The following is a 27,188-nucleotide window of genomic DNA, read 5'->3' as shown; positions in this document are numbered from 1 at the left end:
GTGGAAACACTAGAATATTGTACAAAACCTCAGTAGTTGCAAAAAATGTGGCTGAGATGTAAGACTCATGTATCGATCGTTGATAAAGCAAATTCTTGTTCTTTAATACTTAAAAGACACTGAAAATACATGAAACAGCTGCAGATAAATGTAGAGCAATACTGAGAGTGTGGCCTTTCTGAAATGAAAAAACAAAAAATATGATAACTATGTTTCCATCATATTTTAGTCCATGGTGCACATTGAATTTCACTTATTGATCTTGTTGCAGCTCTTTGTCTGCAGTGATTTAAACAAGCTTTTTTCTGGAAATGTGGAAAAAATTTGAGGTTAATTTTGATGTCAAACTGTGAAAGTAAGAAATTATAAACCATACACAGGCCAGTCGTGGCTTTAATGTCTAACTTGTGTTTTGGCTGATCCGAGCTATGTTGCCACAGGAAGACAGATTTCGTAACACTGTTGGTTTTTATTAAAATATAATTAATCGTATCCACAAAGTCACAGAAACACTCACCAAACACCAACATGTTTTTGACTCCACTCATGATCTTTACACAGACTCACATAAAGACAGAACAGCCGACTGTAGCTGTGGAAGCTCTGGTGACAGTGAACATAAATACTTTTAAACGCCCCTTCAGTCATCATGTGGCAGTGTCAACAGTGAGGAACAGTACAAAGTTTTGCCTAAAGACAAAGGACTGAAGCTACTAAGTTTTAACATTGACACGGTTGTAGATGATGAGATTTCAGGTAAGACAGTTGACATTAATTTTGTTTTCAAGGCAACTATTTCAACAAAAGTTCAAGGTAGCAATTAGCCATAACACTCTTAGATGTACTGACTGACAGGGCTGGATGATAAATCTCATATTTTCTAGAAACATTTTAGGATATGTTAAATGCGACATGCATGACCCATCTACAGAGACCAGAAAGAACTCGTATGTGTCTTCAGCCAGTGGGCAGTTGGTTTCGATAACTTTCCTTAGCTGACCACCAAACTGAAGGGGGAAACATTTCTAAAGTAAAAAAAAAGTTTTACCAAGAAGTACTATTTATCTTTTCGGTTGAAATGTTATAGATTGTAGTTTTACACAAATTCCAAGCTGGAGCTTTTCTCCAGTGATTGTGTATTACAACAAAGTAGTTAAAGCATGAAATGTGGAAAAAAACACGGCCTATGTCCTCTCTTTTTAAAATTTCAAATCTAGGCTTAGCTAAATTCCCCTTTGAAAGCCAGTTAAACTCCGCTTTAGTTTAGACTGTTTCCAGTCTATGCTTATGTATCTAAACTCCACTCCCAGCATCAGGCTAAGCTAAACTAGACTTTTCTTAGATTAGAATGTGCTCAGCTAATTGCACATTGGTATAGAAAACCAAAATGTCTGGGCTACTTTTCCATGATGAGATGTTCGTGGGGTTACATCCACATCAAAACTCCTGAACTGTCCCTTCCATATGTGCTGCTGTTATTACAGAAATGGTTGAGCGAACCACACACCCAGAACCACAGTAGGCTAGTGCTTCTGGCACATGGTGTAGCCTATAGTGTGGCGTATAGTAGGAACCACATGTCAACTATATTTGTAGAAAGGCTATTCCAAATCTGAGTTATTTGCATCATTTGATATGTCAATGGATTTTCTTTACTAATGGAGCCGAACCTGAAGTTGTGGTTTTCTTTTGGCTCTCAGGCATTCGTCTCTCCTAAATCTTGGCAATAAACGAATACACGTAATTCCCAATCAATGAACAATTTCTTTAACCTTTTACTATTTCCATGACAACACCATTCCATGTATATAATATAAGAGTAACTTCAGAAACCATTAAGCTACTGTTTGTCCTGAGGCCTAGAATCTATCAAACGTGACCCAACACAACAATGGATATAAATCCATTGATGTATTTAAATAAATGTTACATTCATTATCTATAGATTTCAAGTTACTTCATTCAGCCGCACTGATAAAGACACACTCACTGTTTATTCTGGTATACGTCTTATTATCACAGTATCACAGTTAACATATTAATCTTATTCAGGAAGCTCAGGTGAAATAAACTGTGATTCAATTAGTACGTAGTTCTAGTGTAGAACGTACTGTGTAACAGTGTCATAATAAAAGCTTTTAGCAAAGCAATATTCTGACTGAAATACCACACATACATATTCAGTCATCAACGAGAAACGCCTTGGATTTCAGTGCTTATGAGGTTTGTCTCTAAAATTACTATAACAGCAAAAAGGTTCCATGTGACTTAATGAGTGCATTCTCACTTTTGTATTTCAGTTTTTTACAGATATTGTGTACATGTTTTAAATGAGGCTTATACACACTACGAAATGCAAATATGCGTGTACCATAGCAGGATAGAGATGTGTACTTCAGACTATGCGTGTGCATGTATATGCACTCACTGCAGCACTGATGAGGTTCTATGGTTCATGATGAGCAGTAAGGCAGGAAGTGAGGAAATACCCAGGATCCTCAGCAGCTAGACAGTCGATCTAAACACATAAGCCTGGGATGATGAAAACAAATACAAATATAAAATTTGCTATAGATAAAATACTGCTAAATATTTTTTACTATTGAGATTGCTATATAAACACTGGCAGGTGTGGACACATTTTTTGGGGGGGTGCGTGGGAAAAGTGTTTATGTGTATAATCTGTTATGATGTACAATCTGAGAAACAAACTCATAGCTAATAAGTATTACTGATATTATTTGCATGTGCCAGGTTAATGGCGTTATTATAAATCTATATACTCTATGTGCAAACCGAAAGCAACATATCATCTGCATATTAGACATTCTGGATGTCGTGAGGCCATTCAGTGAGAAATAGGGACACACAAAAAAATAAAATAAATAAAATAAGTAAAATGTTTAAATAAAATGTTTGGTGTTTTAACTTTACTGTGCAACTGGTTTCTGCACAGTGAAAGAATTAAGAGCAAGCTGGGACTTTGTTTAAAAGAAAAAATAATATAGCTTTACTAAGGGATATCGACAACGCACAGATCCTGTTTCAAACCTTCAAGAAAAAGTTTGACATACTTATTTGATTTCTTGCAGAGAATTAGACGAGACACTGACACAAGCGTACATTCATCATTGGAGAGTGGAATGCTTATAAGTTAACATGTTATATGTCCTTGCTTTATCCTTTATCAAAAACATAGACCAATAAATCATCCAAATGTTGTTTTTACAGCAACAGGATGCATGTTCATTTTTCAACTTAAAGTGATAGCTCATCCAAAAATGAAAATTCTCCCATTATGTATTCATCACTATGCCGATGGGGGCTGGGGTAGGGTGAAGTGTTTGAGTCCACAAAACACTTCTGTAGTTTCAGGGGTAAACTTTGTTTTAGCAATTGAAGTCAATGGTGAGTCCTTCTTCAGATGTAATTAAACAACAGAAAAAACACAGCACGACTACATACTGCTCGTGTTGTGTCATCCAAGTGTCCGCAAGCCCAGAAATTCATATTGACTGTTTTTAGCCTAAAAGTCCTCTGATATCTTTAGACGAGGTGCATTCAGGGACCGTCAGAAATGCTGATGTCCGCTAGCTAAGCCACTTCTGGTGGAATTTTTGGCTTAAACACGGTGTTAATGACCTCGTTTCGAAGTCGAATATGAATTTTAGCTTGCGGACACTTGGATGACACCACACGAGCAGTATGGAGTCGTGTTGTGTTCTTTCTGTTGTTTAATTACTTCTGAAGATTGGTCACTAATCAGCTACACTGTTTACCCCTGAAACTCCAAAAGTGTTTTTACGACTCAAACACAAACCTTTCTGCTAAGCTACATTATCTAATTTCTGGCTGTAACACCATATTGAGTGTACAGCTATTAAACGTTTTCATTCTCCTCATCTAGCAAGAAAACAGATTTTCCAAAATGTCAAACAACTGGTTTTAGATTTTATTGCACTAGTAAGTACCATCGGAACAGCAATTCTAGTCACAACCACATAAGCTATAGACGTCAAAAACTTGCTGGTGTATGCCCCAGACTAAAGAAGTCTGTATGGTCAGTTTTGTATGGCTCCTCATTTCATTTCACCAAAAATAAACCAAAACTGATGTAATGGTTCTCTGACAAATAGAGTGCATGAAACTGCAGGGGAAAGATGTGAATCCATTCCACTCCAAACACACCTACTTAACAATCTTCCTCCTAATCACACTTTTTCCACTGTGCGGCCAGGCCATTTGGCTTTGGCCCTGAAACTACCTCATGCCATCCGTCTGTTACAGCAGCATCTCAAAAAGCATTGAGGGGAAAATTAGTGATTTTGTGCATGAACAAACAATCTCTCATACGTGCATGAAAATTCTACTGCATACATCAACCTCTGACCTTAAGGCATAGTACAGTCCATCTAAATGTGGACTTGTAGTTCTCTTGTTCCATACAAGTTCTCTAATCTCCACAAATTCACCACGTTTTCACAGGGCAGGCCATTTGAGATAAATCTACAGGCCAACCGATTTGATATTCTGTCATTACGCCCTGCTGCTGCAATGTCAAAGTTGGTACATATTTCAGAACAGGTGAGATATGAGATGAGGCAAGCACAGAGCCACCAAACTCAAATCTAGTTAGTTCAGCAAAATTAAAAGACGGATGAATAAAGAGGAATGATTTTTAACTAAGTTCAATATACTGTAGTAGATGAACTAAGGGACAGAGAACTTAACCTTCTCGTTTGCACTCCAATAAAAAAAAAATCGAGACATGTCATTGGTGGGTGTCACATGTGCTGTCTCTCAACCAGTGTAAGGGTTTGAATTTGTGACAAGGAGAAATCGCCTGGTATGAACTGGCCCAGTGATCAGAAAACGCTTTACTGTCCAATCAAAAGCATCTCTGTGCTAACAACACTTGGTGCAACAAGACGGTGGCTGGCTAAGAGTTCAGGGTAAAGGGATGAACATTCAAAGGCCCAGGCTCTGAGCCCATGAGACGCAGCGGAAGCACAGGGCCAGGAAGCCGGTGCCCAGCAGGTCCCCGAGGGCGGTCAGGTATGGGATGGAGAAGTTGTCCGGGTCCAGACTCCTCCTCCACATGAACCGGACTATGAGGTCAGCAAAGTAAAGGAGGATGGCCACCTGAAAAAAGAGGAGAAAACAGAGGATGAAAGTGGAAGCTGCAAGCTCCACCATATACATAAGCAATGAGCATGAAATCATGTGGCTGTCATGTAATCGTGCATTCCAAAATAATGAGAATCTCAACTCATTTGAGCAAAAAAAACGAATAATGATTCGATCAATGAAAAAAATCCACATTGAATATTTATGTTAAAGAGAAAAAAAACAAAAAACAAATCGACCTGATGCTAGTCAGTAGCCTAGTGACAAATTATCAGCTAGGAGCTACAACCAGACTATTTAACAGTATTCCCCATCAACCTGATTCAGTGAATACTGGGAGTGTGTAAAAGACAGATAGATGGAAATAGGTACTCAAGTAGTGGATCATGGTTACAATAGGTTGTTCAATACAGAAAAGTCCTTCCCACATCTGTTGAGTGGCAGGTGGAGAATGGGCCTTCCTGTCAGCCCCCATGATGACTTCTCTTTCCTTTTGTATCAGATACAATTTGCCTGATAAAGGTCTAGTATCAAAACTTTGCTAATAAATATTCCACTGTAAGTAAAACAGTGTTCAAGAGTGTTTTCCAAAAAAAGTTTAACATGAAATAGTATTCATCTTGAATTACCGCACTGTAGCTGTATTCCCCCCGCCAACCAGTGCAGTTTACGTGGACATAAATTTACCTTTTACCACTGAAATCTAATCAGTTCTTCTTTGACTCTATGTGACAACGGGTTAAAGAGTGAAATAAATTCCCTCAAAGCGTTCTTAAGAAATCGCATTAAAGAGGCCAAAAACATGTTTAGTGATTTAGTGCCTCGCCCTTTGACCATAAAAAAGTTAATCAGTGATTCCAAGCGAACATGTGTGCCGAATATAAAAAATAATTCCCTTGAAGGAATATTGCATTCACAAGGCAAAACATGAGTTTTCAGAGGTAACGGTAACTTTGACAGCCACATTTGTTGTTTGTTTGTACTGAATTTGTGGAAATTCCCTCAAGGTGTTCTTGTTCACGAGAAGGAAGCACACAGGCATAATAAAACCCTTAACTAGTGTATCTCAAATTGTCTATTTCCCTTTTTGATATGTTCCAGGGGTGTTATGTTATTACATCATCCAGACCGGTGATCTCAGTAGCAGCTTCCTATGAATCTTCCAAGGATTGAAATCATTCAAGCACTGAGTCAACTTCTCTGCAAATAAGAAATCTGAGTTTTATTCGTGTGTCTGACTGGATACCACACAACACAACATCTGAGCTAACTCTGTATGTTTGTGTCATCACCAACATTGAGCAGCTGAGATAATGTTATATTGCGGAGGCCTGAGTGCAGTGCACCTTGGGTTCTGTCCAGGAACAGATCTCCATCTCACAGAGCTGCTGAAACACCAACATCTGGCACAGGTCATTTCACAGATAGGTCACAAGTGGCAGCGGGCGGTTTTTATCAGGCTGTGCAGAGTCTTATAATGTACGCTCTGATGACTGGTTTCCACAGTTTGTATCAGAGGGTGGTGTGAATCCCTCAGGGCCAATGAGTTCATGAGAAACAGCCCAGGGCCCAGAAAATCTCTCAGTTTACCTGTAGCAGAGCAGCGCAGAGGTAGCAGACGGTGAAGGCTACAGAGATTGGCGCCTCGTCTCCCTGCAGCAGAGAGATGGCGTAGAGGAAGACCAGGTGACCGGGGACGACCAGCATCAGAAGCACGCGGCCCGACTTGGAGTTCACCCCTGGGAGACACAGAAAAAAGAAGATGGTTCATTTATTTAGGTAGCAGAATCCCTTTATTCATCCCTTTATTCCCTTGGTGTAAGCTCAGCTCCATCTGGATGGATTTTGGTGTTCCATTGTTCCTGTGTAACATGATCCTCAGGATGCACATCAAATCCTGTTACCCACGGCTCACCAGTGTTTAGACTCCAGCAGAGGAATTCATGCATTATCTTAGAGGGATGACTAAACTGTGGTTCATTATGTGTTCTCTAAACGAATTACTGTAATATAATCAAATATAATGAAATGACAACAGATTTTTTGGCCATAAGGTATCAGAAAAACAAGTTAAAAGCACAGCATTAGAGCCATTTTCTAGTTTGCATGTCACACATGAAAAGCAGCAGGAGATCTCCGGTTAGATGTGTTCACAACAACACGAAAATTGTGTTCAGGTAAGAGGTGGAACATCGTCAGCCATTATCATCAGAAGCTGTCTTGACATCTTCATCGGCGCCTCGACACGTTTGGCAACTCTTTTTCATCTTGGGATATTTGAAATCTTTTTATTATTGTTTTTTTGTGTCTGTCGTGTTTTGGAAAACAAAATCACGCCCACTCACTTGTGGGAACTCCTGCAGGGAACCTTCTGCTGTGTTCTCACAAGGGCTCACTCAGAAATTATGAAGAGTTCTTACTAGGTGGCTGGCAGGAGAAACTCTAGAGAAACTCTGCACCTTCTCACTTGGACATTTGTGTTCTCACATGCAGCCCCTCCAGAGAAAATCAGGAGACTATCTGGAGTTCAGTGCATGTCTGAAAGCAACTTAACTGTTAACCACCATATCATTATGTATATATTATCAATACAATATGCAGCAGGAACATTTGAAAGTAGGATTTCAACTTATTACTGGTGATTGCCTGTCCGTTATGGCAGTGTTACCTGAAGAGAAGAAGGTGATGCAGGGATTGGGCCAGTGCTGCCTCATCTTATAGGGCAGCACCCCAGGGATGCTCCAGAAGTGCAGGTAGGTCGAGATCCTACTGGCCTGGATGGCCACCAAGTTACCACCCACCCCTGCACACAGGGAGGAACAAATACAAAGGACAAACAGACTGAGGAGGAGAGTAAATCAATGAAAACATGAATGATGTTACATTACAATGCAGAGAACATTTAATCAGTGGGTATTTGGGGTGTGTGTGTGGCTGAGGGGATAGAGCGGGCCTCCTTTAACCAGAAGGGCGGTGCCTCGATCCCAGTCTTCAGCGATCTCCATATCGAAGTGTCCTTGGGCAAGATACTGAACCAAAAATTGCCCCTATAAGTACAGACCATAACATAAATTCTGTCAAAATGGGACCAAGGCTTATATCGCATGGTTTTTACATTCATATCAAAAGCTGATATTCATTTTGTGGTATATAATAACAATACATAACCAATTACAACAGTGTTCTTTCCAACATGTGGCAGTAAACACGCTTTAAACCTCTTATATCATCGCCTGCACTCTAATAAAGCCAAGGAATGACACAAGCTTGGTTGGGCCAAGGTTTATTAAGAGCCATCACAAGTCCATCTTAATAAACATCACTGGCTGAAACCTGGCCAGTGAAATCACAGTAAGTAAAAGACCAATAGAAACAAATATAAGAGCACAAGAGCAGCAACAGGTCCCGATAGAAAGAGGGTGAACCACATGTGACCATATGGATCTGATGCTGAAATGTGACTCGAGCAGAACGTATCCTCTTAAGACTCTGCTAGACAGCTGGTTTCTGACTGACTCTGCATCATGATGTCTTATCTGTGTGTCGGTTCTGATCTTTAAATCTTTCCCACGTGTCACAATATTCAAATCAACCAACGAGGTTCACCAGGTTCGAACGTCAGAGATGTACGATTTTATCAGTGGCGTTCTGTCAGGGCAAGTTAGTCATGCAGTGCTTTAACTCTCAAATATAAACATAGACTTCTATTAAACGACATGTACGTGTTATCTCCATACATCTGATCCCAAAACAGCACAGTGCCTCATAAATGATCCAATGTTGCATGTTTGCATTCATTTTCAATGGACGCCCTCTTGTGGTGACAGTGAGTAATTCTCCCTAGCTTGACTTGCAGCCACTCTATCTATAGTTTCTGGAATTTACGTTGATGTGACTGTACCCTTTTGACAAAAAGTGGAGCTTTTAAAGTGAAAGGGAGAGCAGCTAGTTCTGGACTTTTCCGTGTGCACATTGGGGAACGAACCTGGTATCTCAAAACCTAATCAACCACCGAACTCCCCCTCTGTGAAAAGTCCCCGCATGCCACTGGATTCTGTCCTTTTCTTCAAGAGTGAGGAAAGGCCCTTTTCATTATTTGACTTCCTAAAAGCCTTTTCTACATCCCACAGGCTTTAAAAATTTAAATCTATCTTATTCTAGTGCTGACAACGTATCTGCGCCTAATTCAGTTACATCAAACACCTTTCCAAGTTTCTTACCCACATAAAAAAAAAGGGGGCACAGATGTTCTTTTGTGAGATGGAAAAAACTGGGGTAAAACATAATAATGGTTTATATGCAAGGCGGCGAGGGAAAATGGGAAATTCAAACCAGATTGGTGAGTTGAGAATTTCCCAAAGAGAAAGAGAGAAAGAGAGCAAGAGAGCGAGATTGAGAGACAGCAGTCAGAAAGGAAGAGACAAAAATGAGTTGATGATTATTAAAGGCCCATTCAGCTGTGCCTGGGTACGCACCATTAGTGGTTTCAGTCGACTCTCCAATACTCATCGGATCCCTGCGTGCATCAGCTCATCGCATAACCATTCATTCTGAAGACTGCTGCTTTTCCTTCCATTTCTCTATGTCTGAGTCTATCTTACATCACTCTGACACAGCCTTAGGTCCAAGTATAATCCATTCTCTGATTTATACAGCTGACGTGGATGGTCTCGTGGAGAAGAGAGCTGCATACAAATCCAAACAGTTAAGTTAAGCTTGTAAATGGGACAGTTCCCAGAATCTCTGTTTCCTCCTCCTCTCTAAATATCCCTAACTTCATAATCTGTGGATCTTAAATGAAAAAAAATATAAGACTCTTTTTTTAGTTGGTGACCATCAATATGCATGAGGGCATAAACCTCATGCTACCCTTTTTTGAAAAGGGTAGCAAATGGTAGACTAACTTCCATGTTGCACGACACAGGGGGGAGCATGGATAAGAGGACAACCCTCTTTACCCCTGAGCCAGGTGTATTTTAATAGACACTTATGGAAACTACATTAACAAACTTGCAAAACCGTAACTTCACAGTGAATCATGAAAGTGGTTTGATGCTCCACAGGTCGGCCTTGGTGCATCTGGAATAGCTGCTGCTTCTCTAAATGTTCCAGTGGTTTCAAAGCTTCATTGAAAACCTTTGGCGGCTCTGCACGTTTGACTCTATCGACCATAAATCATCCAGACTTTAATATTAGAGACAAACATTTTCCATAGAATCACAGATGATTTTAGACAGACGTCCTACCTCCCAGAAAGCCACTGGTTTTAGGTCAGTTCATAAATGGCTATTTCAATCTACTCAGATTTTCCTTAAATAAAAAAATAAACTCGCAAAGTTGTGTACTTCTTAAAAATGTAATAAAAGGAGGTGAGCTCCATACTGCAACACCCACAAATTGAAGCAAGAGTCGTGACACACTAGATTACAGGGCTCCACCAAACTGGAGTAATCCCAGTTAATCTGGCACATTAATCTTAAAAGTATAAGAAGCCTCTGTCATATAAAAGCAGCTGGTTACTCGTCATTAAGAGAAAAATATAACTGCATAATTATATAACAGACAGGATAGAGTTTGACCATATGATCTAGTGTGTTGTTATATTCTCAGTTTACCGATTTACCATCCAAACTGCACATTTCTCTCTAGACTGCTCCTATTTGCTGCTTCTGCCTCTCCAACATTTAAACCTCAGTAATCTGTGTTTTCAGATCAATACAATGTCAATATCAATGCAATAGCGATGGCATCTCTTACCACGCTCTTTATGAACCTCCCATAGACAGTGATGTGTGTTAGTTCACATTCACTTTGGGCTCAAGGGGCTCACTGCTGAAACTTTAACATTCTGACGTGTGCGAGGAGCTTGTGAATGTGTGTGTACTTTCAAACACTGCGGATGAGACTCTCATTAAACCACTTAACTTTATGGACCAATCAGCTTACCGTTAATGACGGGTGTAAAGACAGCCATGCCCTTGAAGTTGGGATCATTCACTGTCTTGTCGAGTATAAGGCCTCCAAAGCTGGAAGTCACAAACACAGAGGTAATCAGAGCCACTCACACAATCATGGCGAATGTTTGTAGCGAAATTTGAAGAAATTCCCTCCCATGAGATATCTGGTTCACGAGAGAAGGAAGGACGGACTGATGCGAAACCTGAAAACATGTCCCCGGTGCAGAGACATCAAAATACATAAAGGAAATATACAAAAATGTGTGGGATGTCGGAGGAATCTGAAATAGCTTATATGAAAACCGCAGCCAAAATATAACAAAATAAAATACTAACATACAAAATCTTCAATACAGATTGTATATAACAATCAAGGAGAGAATCGGACGAATGTTAGTATGACTGAAATAAAAATACAAAAGGGATGAATATATACTATAAATACAGTATGAGATTAACAGAGCTCATTTTCATTACAAATCAAATGTTTAAACAACAGCATTTACTTATAAGTCTATTTTTGTGCATGAACGCTGACACAGAGGAATCCAATAAATGTACTTATTAATACCACAAAATAACAATACAATAAAATAATGTTTAATAGAGAATTTTCCATGGGATGAATGTATGTTTATAGTTAATTACAAATAATTGTTGCCAAAATAGTACCGAAAACAAATCTGTCTGTCGGACAAGTCTTAACAGTTTCAAATATTTCTGCATTATTATAAATCATCAACTTCCAATGTCAGTATAAAATTCTACTTATTAAATGAATGTGATGATTAACAATCCACGAACAAAGGTGTGAGAGAGTGTGTGATGATACTGCGTGTACCTGCTGATGGACATGGCCACTATAACAGGCTGCCAGCCTGAGCGGAGGACCTCACTGATCTGAGGGCTCTGTCGGGCCACCACCACCCACACAGGGATCAGAGCCAAGAAGAGCAGACACACCAGAGGAGACAGGTACCACATATCTGCAGGAACACATGGAGGGTGGTAAGGACACATTACTTCTGTGTATTATGTTGTCTGTGGTCATCAAAGAGAGAGGATCTATACTAGATAGATAGGATTTATGCATTATATGTGTTAGTACAAAGTTCATTGTTAATGATGGTTTAGTGCTGAACTCTAATCCCCTCATCTGTGTATAGAGGACAGAAAATTAGAACCACCTTTTTTTATGATATGGTCCACTTACAATTAATTGTGACCTCAGTAATAAATTAACATTATGAGCTTTGATGTTATAGCACGAATGTATCACATTGTGTTCAAATCTATTCAATATGATCAAATGGTAATTTATAAATACAGAACATGGAATAAACCACATCATAATCATAGAGCTTGTACTACACAACGCACACACACGCACACACACAAACTAGCACACATGATGAGCTGTCTGCGAGGACAAATCTGACTTCTGCTGCCACCTTGTGTTTTATATTTATCATCATGATGAACACAAAATGTCTAATTTATGGGGAAAAACAATTCCAGATCTGCCAAGTTGAAGAAAACCCATAAAATGTCATCATATTTAAAAGTCGTTGTAGAGGTACTGAATTGAACTGAACTGAATTGATGGCCAAACAAAGCAGAGCAGCAAAGACAAAGTGAGACACAGAATCATAAATCAGATCTGAGATCTGGTTCATCTCCCTCGTGGTTCCGTGTCCAGTGTTACTTTATCTACTCACCTATATGATTATAGAGCGTGGTGCTGACCCCGGCCAGCAGGGATAGGGTGATCAAATCCCCCAGACTGGCAGCGATGGGGGTGGCCACGTTGTCGGGGTTGATCCCCACCTTCCTGGAGCCGATGATCACTCCGATCATCACCAGGCCTACATGTTGTTTGGGGAGTATAAAAAGTAGGTGAGTGGAAGTGAAAAGATGAGTTGGTGTCAGAAGACAAAAAAGAAATAAACACAACTGCCAATACTGAAGGAAAGATTTAAGCAGAAAGACTAAATCTGATGGGAGAAAACATTCATTCAGGACAACAAAGCTCTTTCAGCGGGAATGCGTTTGTTATTCTTTCTTTCTTTTCAAAAAAGATAATTTCCAATTATGCTCAGTGTGACACATGCTGCAAAACAGAAGAGAGGTAAAACAGTCTGCATTAGGAACTGAGCAGAATTAAAAATGTATCGTAGATCAGAAAACTAATTGACAAAGAAGTGGTGAAATGAGAGAGAAATGAAAAATGTAAAGAAAGGGATGAAAGCTAGAAAAAGATCAGTCCCCAGCTGAGAGATGACTCAGGACATTTAGGACACGTGTCCAGTCTGTTTAACACCAATCAATCAATCACATTTTATTTATAGCCCATATTCACAAATTACAATTCGTCTCATAGGGCTTTAACATTGTGAGTCATCCTCTGTGCTTAACCCTAAGAAAGAGTAAGGAAAAACGACTTAAAAAACCCTGTTAACAGGGTAAAAATACGTAGAAACCTCAGAGGGAGCCACATGTGAGGGATCCCTCTCCCAGGACGGACAGAGGGATACAATTCAGACAACACAGTAATTACATGACAGGAGGGGTATATGTATACATGCACAGTTAAAAACCTGCTGTATGTTGGGAGACACTGTTTTGCATCGTGTGAATTTCTGTTCCTTTCTATTTATCCATTAGAAGGACGTTTATCATTTTGGATTGTTTGAACTGCTTTGGAGTTTAAATGTGAAAAGAAGCCAAACTGATTTTTCACCACATAATCCCACTGAATGGAACACATGATAGAGTGGCGGTTTTTCTCTAATCGAGAAGCTTTTTTCACCCCAGTGTGATTGGAGCTAATTCTAAGAATTATCCAGAGTATTTGACCTTATCATTTGACCCCGCCGCTCAATGCTTTACCCTAACTTACACTTTCAGTTCTCACATTACGGACCTGCTCTGTAAATACAAACTTTGTCATCTACATTTACAGTCATGTAAAGTGTATTGTAATTACAATTTTTTAAAGGTAGTTTTTCTCTTCTTTTCCAATAAAACAGTGACATCCTCAATTTGATACCCAGTTTCGATGCAAATAAATAGTATCGTAAATTTAAGTTTGATAAGTTGGAAATGTAGTGATAAAAATGAGTGTCACATGACCTTGCTTCATACATTAAGATGTATATATGTAGTTTGTTTCTCTTCATTATATCTGAACCAGCTGCATTTATTATCTTAATGTACAATCAATCCCTATCAATCTGACTTCCTTTTTTACTTTATATCTCTATGAAGATTTTTCTATAAATTAACATTTATTATATAAAACATTTCTCCATTACGCATTTACCTTTGTACAATTCAAGGTTATTTACATTGAACAGCTGACATTTCAATGAAAAGTGGTCAGCAGGTAAGTACAATATGCCTGTGCAGTGTATGAAAAACAATAAAGGTGTTTCCCCTGGCCACTGACCTAGAGAGAGAGCAGCTACGAATGCAGTGGTGATGCTGCTGGCACACAGAACAGCTGCCTGGTCTATTTCTATACCTCCTCGAGAAATTGCCCCTAAGCACACGGCTGCCACCGCAGCAAGGAAGCCAACCACTGTGGCCTGAACCTGCACAAAATCAAAAGAGACAGAACACATTAATCATCTGCAGTACATCAATGAATCTGGCATACGCAAGTATGTCATCTACATAGGGCTGTAATGAACATTTCTTTATTATCTTAGATTAATCTGTTATTACTCAATCAAATAATGAATAATTTGGTCAACGAAACATCTAAAAAAACACCCAAAAGTATTTATTTCTGTGTTTTGTCCCAACAGAAGTGCAGAACTCAAAGATGATCAGTTTACTATAAAAACATCAAGCTTTTTAAATACATAAAGTGGGTTACCTGTATTAGTGCCAGATTGCTGCACATCATGGTCCATTGTTTATCAGGGTCGTCCATTTGTCCTGTGTTTGACTGAAAACATGGAGATACCAATTTCAAAAAGGCACATTCAATTGATGACATTATATAAATTACACAATTACATAAAGTACGACAAAATCACTCTGCATGTTACATTACACGTGACTCTCTGCAAAAAAACATTGAGAGCTAAAGTAAGTTAAAAGTTACATGATGGACTTATTTATGCCCAGCTAAACAAACATACCTTGTGATGATATTTCACTTTTCGTAAAATGTTAAAAAAAATACTGTCCTCTAAGTGCGACTTTGAACTGAATCCACTGTACATGACAGATTGTATGTAGGGAAATAAATGTAAGCACTGATGATTAGGGCTGTAACTATCCATCCAATATTTGAACATTTATTTGGACGAGGCGGAAACATTTCATATTCGAAACTGTAATGATCCGTTCAATTTGAAAATATTCATTCTGGAAGCTCATCAGATCGGCTGAAGTAGTTTGCCTCCTGATCCAGCAGAGGGCGATAACTTGACCTGATGCGTATCAGAGCAGACAATCGTGACACCAGAACGTCAGAGAAGTGGCATGTGGAAGTGTTTGGCACTTCCACATGACGTTCTGGTGTCACTACACTGTAAACAGCCAACTGCTGAACATAGATGAGGCGGTTTGTTGACTTTGTACAATGCATTGATCTGTGAGCTCCCCCGTTAGCTATCCACCAAAGTGAGGCAGTGGAGGAGGCACGGCAGATAAGCAGAGGACCATTGATTCATCCTCATTTGATTTGTGTGTGTGTGTGTGTGTGTGTGAGGGTGGGGGAGATATTTGAATGTATTTGACCTGACTGCGTGTCAATTCAAATTAGTTTGAACTTGGTTTTAAGAAAAAAGTAACATCCCTAGTAAGGATATAGTGAGATCTCCTTCTATGTCTTTGGACATAAAATTCTTAAACAAATATAAAATTGATTGTGGACATTAAATAATTAAGTTATTAGGTTATTCTTACCGCAGTGGAGAGTCGGGCAGCCAGGGTCATCTCCAGGTTTCCTTTGAGTCCGACCAGTGCCGGCACCAGGATGAAAATCTCTGTTATCACCTTAAACACCTCCCAGTGCTGCAACACATACGCACATAAAACACACAAACATCCAGCACATTCAGTGAATTACAATTCCTTCCCTTCTTCCATCTTAATACTGGAATATTTATATTTAAAAAATCATCAGTGTCATCGTAACCACCATTGATGAACTCTCTGAACCTGCTCCCTTCCTGGTACACTTAAATAAGCACATCACATATTCTGGACTAACCCAGTTGCCTAGTTTCTCCTTTTTCCACATCTCTGAGCATTGTGTGATGCCACGCCATAATGCACAGGTTCACTGGGTTTAGAAGACGTACAGTTCACAGAGTCTGCCTCATATTCTCTGACTACAATTCCAGCTGGCAGGTCCGGGACGGTTTAGATCTTTAAATAGATGCACATATAAAAGAACAACATGGCTGCCAAGAGCAAAGTGATGTGGAGCAGAGGGAGGTGGGGAATTAAAGATGAGAGGACGGATGTGGAGGAAGGAAAAAATAAGTTTTGTTGCAGAAAAATAGAAACAAAGAGAGATCATCAGGGGCACGGAGGAGGGAAAATGAACACCTTCAATATCAAAGTATTTTCTTCCACATAATTATTAGTAAGCAGGCAAGATTTGCATATTTTTGACTTGTTTGCAGAGCAGTGTATGCACAGATGAGAAATATTGTATTTTCAGAAAATGTATCTTCCTATGAACCTGGTATGAATCCGAAAAGCTAAAGTTCTGTAGTGAGTAAAACTGCCTTCACAGAGAAGTAAAAACACAAAGAAACGTGTAAAAATAACGAGATATGCTTCTCACTTATCCAAGATTAACAACACATAGTCTGTATATTAAGACGTAGAGTCAAAATATCCCAGTTATGATCGTTACCATCTGGTGACATTTGGAGCCAGAGTCTCTGCATGTATCGATGGAGCTACGGCCCTGTCGAAACATGAGTCCGGACAATTGTGAGTCCTTCTGAGCTGTCAAACAAGATGTCTGACCCCATCTTTAATAAATGAATAAAACCAAACTTAGCAGAATCATACACTAGTATGGAGGAGGTAGGGTTTATAACCTTTACTTCAGCCAGCCAGCAGGTGGAGACACTTTGGCTTTACTTTTGGGGAGCTACCATGACGAACCAGTATAAGGCCCAATCTCACTGCACCAGTTCTCCCTGGAGTCTCGATGTCTTTGTGCGAAATGAATGACTCAAGTGAAAATGCTTGAAAAGGTTGAAATATCACATCCAAGTATTGACTTGGCTGAGGTGTAAGGTGTTGACAAATTTAAAAAGAGGCAGATGAAACAGTGAAATGTGTGCGGATCGATGAGGAGATTATAAACTTACTCAAATTAATACATGACACAAACATAAATGCAATATTCCCATGACCAATGATATCATTTCATTCTCCTGACTTCAGAGGACAACTAGCAAGTCCAGGGTTGGAAGGATAAATTGGAAAAGTTCATTAGAAGTGTCTGTTTTGTGCCTCAGTCTGTGTGCCCCTGTGTGTGTGTCTGTGTGTGTCTATTTATACACTACACTCTCACTTTGAGGACTGGTATATCTAGCTGACGCCTGTCATATTGGGAGGCTATCTTGGGACATGGCCTGCTTCTGCCACAACACCACTGCTGCTCGGATGGGACGGGCTAGAAGCCAAAACACTGCAATACTCATAATATCTCAGGAGAAAAATCAATGCTTAAAATTACTGATATTAATTTTGGAGACACCATAACTATATCATCAGCATGTGCACTTAGTTATATTCATCCTCAGAACAGTTTGCACAACAGTTTATATCTACTCTAAAGAAGGAAGTACTGGAACTATTGGACAGTGTGGACATTGCTTTCAGAATCAATCTCTGTACACTATATCTCTGTCCTGCTTTCATCCTCCATCACTTATTAAATTAACTGTTCACTTTCATCCTAAGGCTCTCCTCTCTCTCCCACATCCAAATGTGATTTGGTAATCTCAGAAAGGCGGATGTTAAAGAAGGCTGCACATGTTGCACTGAACATAGCACTCTCAAATGGAGAGGCTGGCATGTTATAACAAATATACATATTGCATCTTTTTCAATATTTCCATTCAATCATCCGTTGATCAATTTTTCCATTGACACGTCCATCTATTCACCCCTTCCTGTTATCTGCTTTTTTAAAGAAAAAACTCTCTTTTTCCTCTTTCAAGCCTTTTTCGCAATGATTTCTAAATTATGTATTTTTCGTCCCACACCAAAAGTCAGCAAGTTCCAGCCCATCCTTCCAGGGATGCTGGAAGTTAGCAGTTGGGGGAAAAAGTGACAACAAATTCTTCCTCAGATTGTTACTTATTCTTCGACACTTTCCGATTCAAATAAAATGTTGCCAACTTTAAACCATTTTATTCAAACTCACTGGAGGCATATTTGTGTTCACCCGTCTTTGGAATGACATCCATATTGGATGAGTCCTCCTCACCCCACAATTAAGGTCAACATTCAGTCCCAGTGGTGAAACTAATAATGCATAATACAGTAGAAATCAAGGGTGTTTGAGTTCAGGATGGTGGACTGGCAGAGCAAAGCAAGGACAACTTTCTTGGATGAAAATACATCGAAACCAACTGACTTTTAACAAGAACCAGGATATTTAACAATTTTTTCAAACCCTAACCATGTCATAACTAGAGTTAATTTGCCATAACCTCAATCTGTCCCTATGTATCCCATCGTAGTAGCCTTGTGCAGATGTTAAACAAAGTTTACAATTTTAAATGGATGTAAAAACTGTAAAAAGGAGATACTTAGTATCTACAACATGTTACAACATGTTGTAGAACTTATCATATAAAGCATTGTGCTGGTATTGGTAACTAAATTTGGATATCAAACTGACACTAGTATCAAGTATTTCAACTAGTAGCCAATGCCATTCATTGGCCTATCAATCAGTGTCTCACAAAATATCTTAGATTTCTTTACTTGTATAAGGTCCATAATGATGCCAGCGGAGACCATTCCGAGCCCGGACACCAGGTACGGCACCATGACCTGAGCAGCGATCAACCAGGAGCTCTCTGGCAAGAAACCATGTTCGGATCGAGTCAACTTCCATGTGACGCCGCGCAACTTTTTGCCCTGGTAGCGCAGCTCCAGCTCCAGACGAGTCACCACCATGTTGAATGAGGGCCTACTTAATCACATAGAGTTGTTATCCCATTGTTAGTGTTACTGCGATCCAAACGCAGGATGAGTGGAGGCAAAACACCAAAGGTTCTGATGCTGTATATCCCAATTTGTTGTCCTAAGAATGGGGCAGGGTGAATGCTGAATAAAAAAACTTGTTCTTGGTTTAAAACAGGTCAAGGACAAAATATTCAAGCAGGCAGGACATTCTTCAAGAGCTGTAGGACAGAATTTGGGAACGCATGGTTGCTCAACTCTCAAAATTAACAATGGAACCAATCAGCCTATGTTAACCTGTTTGTGCAGAAACTCGAAAATAATCCGATTTGGCCATATCGTCAGATGCTCTGAAGAGAAAATCTAGCTACGAACATGTCAAAGACATGTTTTCGAGAAATTTTCCATTTCTTCAGATCAGGCAAAATCAGTCACATTAAAGGCTTCAGCACAAAGTTGAGGGTTAATGGAGTGTAGCATCTTTGGCCCATTGGTGAGTCAGCAGTGATGACGTATCCATTTGTTAACACCACTGGGGAACTCAATCATTAAGACCAGTGGTGATTCATAGGTCGCAATGATCTTCCCAAGCACTGGTAGGCTACTCAGTCTCAGCTTCTCTTCAGCTTTAACCAAAGGTTAGTTTGATGTCCACGAACCAAAACATGGATAGTTAAAGAAGTCTTGATTAAGTCCAGTGTCTTTGACCTGGTTGAGGATCCATTTCATGTAGTTCAAAGTCCTTTCACCTGAGTTTGTTGGATGTAGCTGTGACTCTGTTTGATCCAGTGTGGGGAATAGTTGGCGTACAGTGTAAAGGCACTGTCGTATCCTTGTGCTTGTCGTGACAACTAAAAAACTGACATTGACAAGAAGATGATGGATTGTCCAAAAGCTCTTGAAGGAGTTAGAAGCCGGGTGATCCTTGTATGTCTTTGACGTTCCGGCCTCTTCCTGTTTTTCTGGCAGGGTGAAGTGAAGAGGAAAACAAAAAGAGCTCCATAACGGCAATAAGGGGTCTGATAGGTCCACTGACGGAATGCAGCAGCCAGCTCCTGCCAGGCTGGTGTGTTTCTATCCTCCTGTCAGCATCAGGGTAGTCCTGCTCCCTGTGCGCTGCTCAGCTGTGACGTAGAGAGAAAGAGGCAGGACCGTCTGCACTGCCCGACATGCAAACTCATGAGAGAAACGACCGGCTCACCCCCTCGCACTCTCCCGCTTGCTATTTCTTGCTGCGTGTCTGTCTCTCGTCCTACCTCCCTGGAGCCATGTGACATCCCCTTCTCTATGTCGGCCAGTCTTGCTGCGTTTCTCTCTCCATCATCCCCCTTTTCCTGTTCTCTCTCTCCCTATGTCGTGACTCATTCTTTCTCTCTGTGCATTTGCTCCATCGCTGCCTCCGGTTCACCTGTAGTAAGTGCATTTGTACTGTGTAGCTCCCACAGCCCTGGTACTATATCTCCTTCTTCTCTAATGCCACAAGTAAAAAGCATAATATTAAACTATGTTAATAGTATATTGCCCTGCTTTTTAGAAAATGGACTGAATTCAAATATTTCTTTCACATTACTTTTCAGCTTGTGAGACTCTTCAAATCTACACATCGAACGCATGCTAATTAATGACTTGTTTGTTGAATCAAGGTCATGTGTATTCTTTGCCTTACTATTATCAAATCAATTATTTGAACACCACTTTACTAGTAAAGACTTTTAGCATTTTGATAGATTTTTGGTCATTCACCCATTTAAGCATCAGTAATCAAACTCATAAGATAGTTAGGGTGAAAACTCATTTATCCACCTATTAATTCCAGTCTGAATGTGGAACACACATCTAAAGCCTGTCTACGTATTGGCTTCACAATTGGCATATGTATCAGTGTTGGATTCGGTGAAATTTGGACCGATGATATTTTCAATATTAACACTATAAAAAAAACAGTATGTCTCATCGATGTACGTGACACTGTCGATCAGAACAACAGCATGTCACAACAACGACAACTGATCTGCAATTCGGGGTTCTGTGGATGAGTCCAGCAGCAAGTCGCTTTTAGAGTTTCAGAAAAACAGCCCATTCCAAACAGACAGGTTGACAACTGGCACTGCAAAAGTTTCAATAAGATAATGACTGCATTTTCGAAAGTTTATTAAAGAAAAAAAAGTATGCTTGGGTTACAATTTAACTGGTGTTTTGGGAATTTAAGTGTTAGTGTTATAGTTGTGATAGGCACTAGTTTGTGTGCTGGGAGGCTTACCCCAGTTTACATAGCTTGTGATGAACATTTATTTGAACCAAGAATGGGATTTATTTTGAAGAATGAAAGATCAAGGAACACACTATGAAAGCCAAGTAATGATATGGAGGTGTCATGTCATAAATATATTTCCATTTATGAGGACACTTATCTGAGTTAGCCCTAACTTGCACAGCAATCACAAATCGGTGAAAATGAAAACACCTACTGGACGATGCAGAATGTAGGATGTAACATGTGGGACTAAAGGTGGAGGCACGACAAAGGCAATGGGTGTTTGGACAAGATCCAAAACCACCACAGGCTACAGTAATCACCCTTATTACTGAGAGTCAAGTGTTCTTATCTTTTCGCCTCTCCATTCAGACAGGATATTTTCCATGTCCTCCTATGCCCCCTGTGCTGTGAAACGCAGCTTTCTGCCAAACTCATGACTAATCGCTTTCCGTCAGACGCGGGAGGGTAACTGTCACAGTAGAGGAGACAGTGGAGGAAACACTGATAAGCAACAGATGGAGTGATGGGAAGGAGGCGAATGAGGGTGGACTTGTGTTTATCAGAGGAGGATGGAGAGGGAGTATTAGGGACCAGCTCCACACAAAGCAGACAGCAGTGTGTCTGATTTCCCTGAGCACAGATGGCAGGGACGCCTGGCAGAGAATAAAGACACAACTAGCTCTCACACACACATACACGAACACACACACGCACGCACGCACGCACACACAGGTATTCGCTTCAAATCAATTAACAGAGAAGACACAAGCTGTCGACTAAAGACAGAAACACACTCAGAATACACAGCGAGCCGCCTGCAGGTGACAAACAGCAGGTAGAACAAAGACCCTGTTAAAGCATTTACCTCAGAGATAACATGGTTTTTAATTTACAAGAGAAAATAGAACGTAGATGAGAATACTCAATTTGTTTTGAATCAGCTGCAGTATTAGGATACACTCAGTTTTCATATCAGATACCAAACTTTTGTTGTATTCCACTTAAACACAATGTTTAGGATGAAGACTTAATTATTTATGTCAGATTTCAGGGGAAAAAAAAAGCCAAATGTTTGCTGATTGCAGGCTGTCTCATATCATGAGGTCCCGCTTTTTTTTTTGCTGTTCTGAAGTATATTAGCACAGTGCCCATTCTGAACCAGCCACCTGTTTGTTTGGTCTGTGGTGATGCTGATTGTAGTTTATTTTCTGAAACTGCTGAAAAAAATGCTGTATTTTACACCGATTTAATAGTTGGATTTTCTTTCTTACTGTTCAACTGAGGGGTTTATACAAGTTTGAATGAGTTTCTGAACTGCTGTTATTTTTCAATACACTGCATGTCAGGGTTCTTCAAACCTAAGTTCACAGATCCTCAAAATAAAAGCACTGTAGTTCAGCCTAATATAAAGCATTGAAGCAACAATACCTACATAGTGCTTTTACTTTGTAGACATTTGCCAAAGAGGAAGTGATTATATGAATGTTGTTGCCATGACAAAGATCAGCATCCGCCGCAACACTCGTGAATTACTTTGTCAGTCCGATGTGGTGATATAAAAAATATCAAGTTATTAAAATGACCTGTCCCGCAAGCTGCCAGTTGCCAACCATTGCTGTGGTTATCCGAGGATGCAGAGACGACATGTTCAACTCGGTCCACATATTGGACTCAAGCTGTCTTGAGATATAACAGACCATAAAAGACAAAGCATGTTTTTTGAAGCCACTTAGACCTTTGACCACTGAAATCTAATCAGTGAGCCTTTATACCAAATGTGATAACGTTTGCACCAAATTTGAAGTCATTCCCTCAAGCTGATCTTTAGATATCATGTTAAAGAAAAACATAAACACATACTTTGTGAGGCCACTATGACCTTGATCGTTGACCTTGTCTGCCAAAATCAAGTTCACTCGAGTCAAAGTGAATTGTAACATCTTCAAAAACGTTGGTATACAAGTAATTAAAGAGGTAATGAAAATATTGATTTGAATTGTGATTTCCTGTTGCTGCAGGACTGTGCACACTCACCTGAACACTGTCCAGCACCATGCCAGCCATCACCATGCCCATCCCAGCCAGCAGGTAGGGAAATAGCACCTGAAGACAGATCGCTATGGACGACTCCTCCTCCAACTTGGCCACTGACACTTTCGGCCTCTCCTCTGCCTGCCTTTTAGGAGGCTGCAGGACCGGGGGTGAGATGAGGTCATCCTGCTCCTCTAAGGTGCCTCCCAAGCGGTCACTGGGACTCCCGGCTGCTGGGCTCTTCACCCTGGAGCGGGACTTCTTGTTCTTTTTTCTCTGGCGGGCCTGCTGTGGTGCCTTCTCCTCACCGGGCATGATGGCAGTGGAGGCTGTGACAGTTTGGATAAGGGCGGCTTAATCTGGGGATACAGAATAAATGGGACATATCTCTTTTATCAAATATAGAGCTAAAAAACTGACATAGGGAGTCAAAGTTGATTAAACAAGTCAAAAAATATAACTTCATAAAAAGTCCATTCGGTTTAATAGTTCAAATGGAGTGTAAAAAATTCATAAAGCTGTAGACAGTTCATTTAAATTCAAATGAGTTTATAATAATCCAGAAAAAATAGTATTATTTATTATTTACTTTACTACCAGTCAGTCGCCTATAAGATTGCTAGCCTAGCCTCACACACGCGCGCACTCATTTATCTCATTGAGGGCACAATGTATTCCATCACTCTTTACTATCACTTTAGCCATCTACTATACGTAACCTGAACCTAACTCTAACCCTAATGATAATATCAAGTCTTAACCCTCAAACAGGCCCTGACTTTCGGGAACATTTCTGTACAAGTACACACACATTCTGTGCAAGAAAATCGGATATTATTTGACAGCAAAGACCCCAAAAACCAGGAAACCCAAGGAGCTGAAAAATAAATTGAGCAGGAGAAAGATATTGAATGTGAAAGATTAAGATACGTTTTGTGGCTTGATATACTTTATTTAATGTTCGAGGGTTTAAGGGGAAAGTATAAACGTTTCTACTACTTTTTTTATTTTTAACTGATTGCATTGTTGATGTAGTAAGTTATATTGACACTTGTCAACCCAAAAATGTATTGTTCATATGACCATTAATCATCCTTTAAACACATTGTACCTGTCTAATATAGGATGGCTTGTACATACAATATTTCTATTAAGTCAGATGGTGTCTGTAGATCTTAACATCTATGTTAAACACACTGATCAATTATCAGTTACTTTTACTGTTTTTTCATGAGTTTATGTTCAATGCAAAAAAATAGAAGCTACATCATGTGATCAGTGAAACGCTTCATTGCTCATCCAAGAGGCTTCTTCACTTCAGCTCCACAGATCTTGTTAGAGTTTTATATCTTGTTTCCTTGCGTTATTATATTGTGGTCACGTAATCAATTTTTTCCAAATGTCACAGGGCTCTATAACTGACATATTAACCAAATCAGAGGTTTTACCAGCTGTTCTTCTGCATTCAGCAGCTGTCACTGTGTTTGATTTAGTCTGGATGATGTGTTTGTTCTCGTCATATTTCATAATGTAACAGTTTGCTCTTCTTTGTTAAATGTGAGGCTCTGCTGCCAGTCAAACTTCTCCATGTCTGTGATTGGTTATACTCAGCAAACACCGCCCCTTTCACGTACATGCGCTCAGAGCTGGATCAGGACAACCCGGGTTAACTAAGTGACTGCTTAGCCTGACTGGGTTTGTTAGGTTAAGTTCAGCTGGATCTCGGGGAACATATCCTGGGTCTGTTGAACTCGCTTGGCAGTACAGACCCCAGCTCTCATGCATCTGTTTACACGATGGGAGAGTTGTTTAACCACAGAGTCAGTTCTGCACGGACCTAATGACAAGAGGAATAAAAACATGAAATACACACAGAGTCCCGGAGTGTCAGCGATCATCTGCAGCGCCACGACCACATCAGCTTAGACACACAAAAACACACACACACACACACACTCTTTCCGCCGCACAGCGCTCCACTGCAGGCTGCCATGTGTCCATCCCATAATACCACAGGGCTGCTCCGGTAGCTAATAGTTACACAACCAGGCGCTCTTCCGATTGGCTAGAACCAGTAGTAGACTGTGTAGCACCGCCCCCATGTGGAGAAAGTGATTCAATGACGTAGGGGGATCCCAGTGTTAAATCAAGCACTCACTCTTCAAATAACCAGCCCTGTTTGACCATGTATTTGTAATAGTAAAAGCAGTGGCTGTGTTTAAATCATTGTGTCATATCAGGATGTATACAGACTTACATAATATAATAGGTTGAAGATCAATACATAGCAAACTACACATTTAAGAGCTATGTTGTAGACCCCTGCTATTTCTAAAGCCCCCTAGTTTCACCACTGTAGGTAGTGGAATCACCATGCCTGAGTCACACACAAGCTAAGGCACTGCTGATAATGAAGTCACATGCTCAGTAAACATATACACTCAATAACTAGTGGCTGAACAGCACATTACTGGCATCTCATCAGGCTACCCAACTGAATTAAGCCCACAACACACACCCTCAGTGGATGTGAGTGTCCGTTAAAGAGGCTGAGATCTGAGCTATCGTCCTTACCTTTGTCTCCAGAGCTTGTGAGGCCGAGAGTGTGCACAGCTGAGGTGAACGCAAGCCCTCAAAAATAACTGGGTGTGTTCTTGCTATGCTGTGTGTGTGTGTTTGAGTGCAAATGTCTCCCTACGTTAAGGCTATGTGTGTGTTCTTCATTACGTGTGCTCTTGCATTTTTGTACATATGTCTCTGCGTTAAGCCCGTTCTCTATGTGTGTGTTTGTGTGTGTGTGTGTGTGTGTGTGTGTGTGTGTGTGTGTGTGTGTGTGTGTGTGCGTGAATCATGGGGCACCGTCTTGAATTTCATGGCATTGGCAGATAGGGATATCCTCCTCCTGTCACTTTCCATCTCTGGCAGACTGGTGACAGCAGCTAGAGCACTTTCACTGGTTCATTCATAGAAGGAACAGACTCCTCATATTCAGCCACTTCGTGTTAACTACATGTTTAAAACACCTACAGGCCACTAACCTGTATACATACACACACATATATCGTATCTATCATCAAGAACATGGCTGGTTTGTTGCATTAAACTAACCTTTAAGTGTAACAGGGAGCAGTATCATGATCTTTTCACAGGTTACACTGCTTCTTTGTAATGCAACACCACACTGAGTGCATGCTGGGACATTTACTGTTTATGTCACACTGATGTTTTTAATACCTTAGCGGTCTGTGTCTAAATACAACTCTCACTGGTGTGTTTCATTCATGTGGGAGAAAGGGTGAGAATTTCTTCTTCTTCTTTGACACCGAAAACGTATCAGGTATCAGGCTCCACTCACTGCCAGCTGTAAGTCATAACCGTTCCAGTAATGTGGAACTAATGGTGTCGGCTGCTGCACAGTGGTGGTATAGATACAATCAGAGCCAAATGCTATTTAAAATCATATGTTTTATATATTATATTCTAGCAGGATGCCTTGTAGGGTATTCTTGATGGAAGATTTCTTCTTACACCTTATATGTCTAAGGACTGGCACCTTTTATTGACCTGCCTGTCTTTCCATATTATGCAACAATAATATCTTTGAAAGAAAATGAAGAGACAAGATAAGGCACGATGCG

At 40.1% G+C, this 27,188-nt stretch overlaps 1 protein-coding gene across 3 annotated transcripts; it reads right to left on the bottom strand.

The window, feature by feature from the left end:
• Positions 1 to 449: 449 nt before the first annotated feature.
• On the bottom strand, positions 450 to 26,331 carry LOC133956451 (solute carrier family 41 member 3). 3 transcript variants are annotated; one of them, XM_062391496.1, is made up of 11 exons: positions 26,125 to 26,331; positions 23,554 to 23,909; positions 16,005 to 16,112; positions 14,965 to 15,036; positions 14,533 to 14,677; positions 12,803 to 12,949; positions 11,926 to 12,070; positions 11,074 to 11,153; positions 7,796 to 7,930; positions 6,718 to 6,866; positions 450 to 5,142 (listed from the first exon to the last, which is right to left on the bottom strand). In XM_062391496.1, exons 2-11 carry the CDS (start codon positions 23,863 to 23,865, stop codon positions 4,969 to 4,971), a joined length of 1,467 nt encoding a protein of 488 aa, XP_062247480.1. In that variant the 5' UTR covers positions 23,866 to 23,909; positions 26,125 to 26,331; the 3' UTR covers positions 450 to 4,968. The 3 variants fall into 3 exon arrangements, with proteins under 3 accessions (XP_062247480.1, XP_062247481.1, XP_062247482.1); XM_062391497.1 differs by lacking the exon at positions 26,125 to 26,331 and adding an exon at positions 25,424 to 25,550; XM_062391498.1 differs by lacking the exons at positions 23,554 to 23,909; positions 26,125 to 26,331 and adding an exon at positions 19,062 to 20,221.
• Between the last annotated feature and the right edge of the window lie 857 nt (positions 26,332 to 27,188).

This window comes from Platichthys flesus, chromosome 7 (assembly GCF_949316205.1).
Source record: "Platichthys flesus chromosome 7, fPlaFle2.1, whole genome shotgun sequence".
In the NCBI taxonomy this organism is placed as follows: Eukaryota; Metazoa; Chordata; class Actinopteri; order Pleuronectiformes; family Pleuronectidae; genus Platichthys; species Platichthys flesus.
The sequence above is the reverse complement of the archived record's forward strand: the minus strand, read 5'-3'. Positions and strand labels throughout refer to the sequence as shown.